Source organism: Cryptomeria japonica, chromosome 6 (assembly GCF_030272615.1).
Source record: "Cryptomeria japonica chromosome 6, Sugi_1.0, whole genome shotgun sequence".
NCBI classification, from domain to species: Eukaryota; Viridiplantae; Streptophyta; class Pinopsida; order Cupressales; family Cupressaceae; genus Cryptomeria; species Cryptomeria japonica.
Genome location: NC_081410.1, coordinates 563,203,617 through 563,209,471, shown reverse-complemented (window position 1 = coordinate 563,209,471; position 5,855 = coordinate 563,203,617). Strand labels below are relative to the sequence as shown.

Below are 5,855 nucleotides of genomic sequence, written 5' to 3'. Positions count from 1 at the left end.
AAACTATATTAAATAATTCAAAAATTTAAATGATGGTGCACATTGGGGAATTAATTCGCCCAGGGCTCAATTTTTGGCCAAAATATAAAGTGTTATATATCGCTGGAAAGCTCTTGAAATGAGGAATCCGGTCAAGTTGTTAGTTTTGACAAATGTGGGATATTTTGGAAGTAGTTTCCACGGGAATGAAATTCAGTTAGAGAGGAGACACTTGGCAATTCAGTTGTAGATTTGATTTTCTTCCCTCTCCTTCTTATTCCCAATTCTTCTTAGTTGGAAGGGTTCCAAAAATTTGGAAAATGCTCTAGATTTGATGGCTTCCATTTTCTGAAGATGTTGACCCAAGTTTGTAAATGCTTTTGTTTGGTTTCAGGGTATAGAGATTGCAGTGCAGTGTTGTATATATGGTTTTAATTGCAGGTCTTAGTTGTGTCAGGCATGAGTAATTTCCCACAAGATTGTCTCTATGATATGTTTTTTCATTATTATGAATTCAATATTCAAGGAGGATGAAATCTGTCATCTCAAGGAGATTGTATGATTATTTGTAGGCATTCTTCAATAAAGAGTTTAAATTCTATAGTCAGTCATAAATAATGAAATATGTATCCAGATCTGATGAATTTGTGAATGAATCAAATAGTGCATTAATATAATGTATTGATGCATAAATATCTTGTTTAAGGAAAACAAACTTGTATCTATGATTTATATTTATAGTTCTGTGAGTGACTCTACTGCCCAATGAACAAGGCACTAGTCTTTGACAAATTTGGGAATGGTCTCAAATATACATTTTAAAAGATAAATCTATTTCCCTTTATGTTTAGGGATTAATGTTCTATCCTTCCAAAGCTCTATTTCACCTATTATTTGTATAAGATCCAGCCCATCTATACATGTTACCTAATTTGGTGAGCTTGTGGAATGGTTTGTCTGCTCATTGTTGATGCAGTCTTATATTTGTGATTGTTGTATTCAATGCATCAAAAGAGTGTCCCCCCCTAGGTCTAGAAAAACCTGAAGTGCAGGAGGATCGTTAGGATCCTATGTTATGTTGTCCAAGCCCTGAGGTGTTTCATTGATTGAGATTGGCTATCTCATAGATAGATTTGTAGGTATACTTGGGTTATCACTTTCGGTGAACAACACAAGGTTTCTTAAATTTCGAAGCTTAAATTTTTAAATTGAACTACACTACAAAATTCATGAGACCAACAACTTTAAAATTTTCCTAAAAAATCTAAGCATCTCTAGCTCTAATTTTTAGGAAGCCCCCCTCCATGGGACCCCAACCTAACCTCATGTTGCCATGCGGTTGCTTAACTCTATTTTTTGCTTAAATTTAAGCAGTTAGGTGTTCCCATGCAACTTAAAAGTTGTCAAAAAAGGGATAATTTAGAATCTTTCCCTATTTTGGTGGAGCAACTATTGTTTAGGAATTAAAAATAAGCTATGGAACAAAAGGTGGGGTTGGAAATAAGCTGTGGCTTCTTATTAACAAAAATGCCACATGGCTCCACAATTTTTTTCCCTCTTTTTTAAAAGATTTTATTTCTTTTTTTTCCCCAAATTTTAAGTGCACAAATTAGTATTAATGCTATTAATACAAAGTTAACATGTTTTGCTTAAAAATAAGCAGTAAAGATAAATATTCATGGCGTCAGCTGCTTCACAAATAATCCCTAAAAATATTGAGCAGCAGCTGCTAGCCAAAATAAGCTAAGCAGCCACATGGGAACATACCCTAAGCAGTCGCATAGGAACATGCTCTAATTGCAAGGGAGATGGCCACATGTTGGTAGAATATTCAAGACATCCTAGGAATGTTCCATTTTGGTGTCCAATATGAGTGTGGAAAGAAAGTTTCCTTCCATAATTGCTCATGTTGAAACTTGCTATTTAATGCATTTCAAATTTGGGTGCCCAAGTGCACTTCACAAAACATGCCTATTTTAGGTTTGGGAAAGTCTTAAAAGTTGCCATGTGCAATTGAGGGAGAGCAATTTAGGAAATTTTCTAGATTTATTTGTAGTCTCCTTATCTTGGCATGGGAATTCGGGAGTTGAAATCGGCAATGGTTTTGGTAACTTTGATGGTTAACCTTTCTTTTCGAGTTTTGAAAGAGGAGATGCTTGTCTCGCAAAGGGAGATTTTGTTGATGAGATGATTGATGAGCATGTTTATGTTAAAATATTAGATTTGAAGATTAGAAGAATTATATGGTAGATCTTGCTTGCAATTTTTTCTGTTTTTCATCATATGTTAATTTTTGTGGGAAGCCAATAAGACTGAAATCTATTGTAACTTCCAAAACAGCTTAATTATTCCATTTTGAAGAAAAATAATTGAAAGCAAGAATCGTGTCCTAGATAGTTCCTATAGATTCATTCTTGTTTTTATGAATTGCTTTATGTTAAAGGATTAACTCTTCATCATTTGCTCTCATACATCAATAAATAAACATGTTATCTTCCAAAAGCATCTCCATTTACCCTTAAAGTCTATATAAGCATGAGTTCTAATCTCTAAACAAAATAAGATTACAATGGTTGGTCAAGAGAAACAAAATAAAAGGAAAACTCTCCCTCACGTTTCGTATGCATGGGTGCATTCTTTCCAATGTCAAAATATCCACATTTGTAAATACTCAATAATTTTTTCTCTCAAACATTAATAAACATGGTATCTTCACAAGGCATCCTCATTTACCAACCCTAAAAGGAGCAGAACCGTTTCTTGTCATTGACTAGGCAGAGATTTTGAACGAACTATCATTTCAGCCATACCATGAATGCAACAGGAAAGCTATGAAGAAATCATAAGCGACTAAAGGATATAATATACCATCTAAAAGCAATTATGGGGAGCTTTCCATTATTTCTATCATAGAAAAGAATTAACAATTACACATCACTCAATTATTCTTAAGCCTCTTATTCTTTCTGTAATCAACAAGTTGAGCATACAAAACAGATTGCCATTATTTGTAAACCAAGAGGCAACAACATCAAATGACTGTACAATGCCTAGTCTAATCGTATATTTACACTAAATTTCAAAATAGCATTGACACCTTCCAACTTAACAGTTTCAATTATAGCATACCCACGAGCATATCTGAACTGCCCAGTCCCTCCAACAACAGAAACCTCTCTTTTCTTCTGAAGATATCTATCTGCTCCCTGGATCTCAAGGGTGCTGCCATTATATTTCATGTTCACAAACACCACAGAGAAATGCAGATCAAAATTAGTTCCTCTCAGATCTGAAATAACATAAAGTCCTTTGGCCCTTGCAATAGTCTTGGAGGAGGGCTCTGGACCTTCAGTTACAAGATCATCTATAACAATTACTGTCCCAAAGTTTTCACTTAAAGATAATCCCTTCACTGCTGCAACTACAACGCCTGTAATGTTCTTTCCAGTCAAAATGTCATGCATGTAAAAGACAAGTTTCTCTTCTTTGAAAGCCAAACAAGAAGAAAATGATAGGACAAGGACTTTAAGGCTGAGGAATGATATTAAGGCAGGCTTTGAAGCCATTGCAAATCCAGAGTAGAGGTTATAATGTTAAAATGAATAAGGTAAAAGCATAGTAAGTTGCAGGTGCTTAAAAAGGCGAAAGGCTTGATTAGCCGTTGACCCTAATATAAAGGCTTGTTATTTGGGGGAGTAGGTCCATATAAATAGCTGGCAACCATGTTGCTGACCCATTAAAATACCTATTTCCTAAATTAGTATTAAATTGAACGTTTTGTTGAATGCCTTACCTAGTCCCGGGAGAGAGAATAACCAGAAGCACGAGTATGAGACTTCTATGGAGTTTTTCTTTATATAAGAATTATTATAATAGAATATAGAAATGTAATGTTATTCAATTGTTTTCATTGAATTACTTTTGGTAACTGGGCTCAGTCAACACATTTGTGATGTCGAATCGGACTAGGTTTGATTGAAGAGTATTCAATCAAATTAGGGGAGAGGATCCACTAGTTGAGTATCCTAATTTCACGCCTCTCAAAATCTTGTGTAGAAATTTCAAATCACTCCCAATTTTTTACAGCAGCTTACTTGGTAAGTTCCCTTCTTATAACTAAGATTTCAGGACCATATCATCAAATATGATGCTGCAAAAGCATGCTTTTTGCCGTGTCCAAAAAGTCCCCCCCTTCAAAAAAAAGGAGACCTATACTTGTGCACTAAGTCATGTTTTATTGGCATCACATGATCTCTTGCTTTTAAGATCTAAGGGATACATTTCATTCAATTATGGGTAGTCATCATCAATAATAACAACTTTAAAGTTACAACTATTGGTGCTATATTGTCAAAAATATTGGTATTTAAATCAACAACTACTATCACAACTATTGGAATGTCCTCAACTACTAGATCCTCTACCGTACTTTGATCAAAGCTTCTTGAGGTTTTCTCAAATTTGTCTACATATTAAATAAGAGACCTCCTTGCCCTTGAAGATAGTTTATCAAAATAAGAATTGTATGCTAGCTATATGAAGCTACTATTAGCAAGGAGCAAAATATGTAAGAAGCATTTAATGTTGAGGATCAAAATAGTAAGCAATTTCAATCTATAGAAATAACTCAAATGTAAGAAAAACCACCTATATTATGTTCATAATTCATATTAGTAGATTTTAAAAATAAAATAAAATGCTACAAAGATTGACTAGAGTTCTTCAATATTTTCTTTGAGTGTGTAGATTCATTCACAACAATACAAAGGTTACTTTTAATAATCTTCTTAAAAAATTGGAAGAATTTGAGAGGCAAACAATTTTGGTCTCCTCTATAGAGTTGATATCTATAGCACCATGAATCTCTTATCTTCTTTAAAAAAAAATGGATAATAGCAAATTTTGGTTATTATTGACAGTTTCAATAATGATATATGAAAACCAACTTGAACTCTCTCATTAATAACAATAATACATATTAAAATGAAAATAAATTGGCTAGATAAGGCTAACTATCAACTTTTTAATTCTAAAAAAAATAAAATTATTTTTTCTTCTATAAATTATGTATACACATATATTTAAACCTCCATGTCCTAACAAAATGTTTGATTCTCTACTTGTTCAAGCAGATTATGTCACAACTTAGTTGAACATTGTAGTAGCCATATGGTTTGAATATAGCTTGGAAACAAGCTAGTTGATTTTTTGTCCAACTCTCTACATTACTCACACATCTTCATAAATATTTATTTGGAAAATGTCATTGGGTGTGTAATACTTGAAAGAGATTGTGTACTCAAAGGTCGAAGTCAATTATATCAAGAGTTTTTATGCCAACTTTTTAGCATCACTACCAGCCATTTAATGTAAAATTTATATCTACTACATGAAATTTGTTTGATAACATTACAGGCTCAATCCAAGCTAACTAATAGAAATTCAAGCTGAGTAAAATAAGGGTAAAACAAATCCTTTCATGGGCATGTTACAAGGACTTGTTGTGTTTTCATATTTTAATCTTATGATGTTAGTGCTTCATAACATATTTACACTTTACTAATAAGAAATAAGGATAATCTGGGAGCCATTACCTTCCAACTAAGATATATTTTTTTCAATCTTTACACTTAACCTTTCAACCACTATTTATAGTTTCCATCAAAATTCCTCAAATTTTCTATTCTTTGTGATTCTTCCTATTATGTTGTTCTAATTCTCGTCAATATATTTGTTCTATTATAATCATTTTATACTACATTTTGCCTCTACTCTATCTTTTTTTTAATTTTGCTAATGATATCCATATAGTATATCATGTTAAATATTGATAATAATACCAAGAATTCCAATAACTCCGTGTGTATTTCCTAGAT

General features: G+C 32.8%; 1 protein-coding gene across 1 annotated transcript; it reads right to left on the bottom strand.

Annotated features, from left to right (window-relative positions):
* Nucleotides 1-3,029: 3,029 nt before the first annotated feature.
* LOC131068036 (dirigent protein 1-like) lies at nt 3,030-3,545 on the bottom strand. Its single transcript, XM_058003242.2, has one exon. It carries the CDS (start codon nt 3,543-3,545, stop codon nt 3,030-3,032), a length of 516 nt encoding a protein of 171 aa, XP_057859225.2.
* Between the last annotated feature and the right edge of the window lie 2,310 nt (nt 3,546-5,855).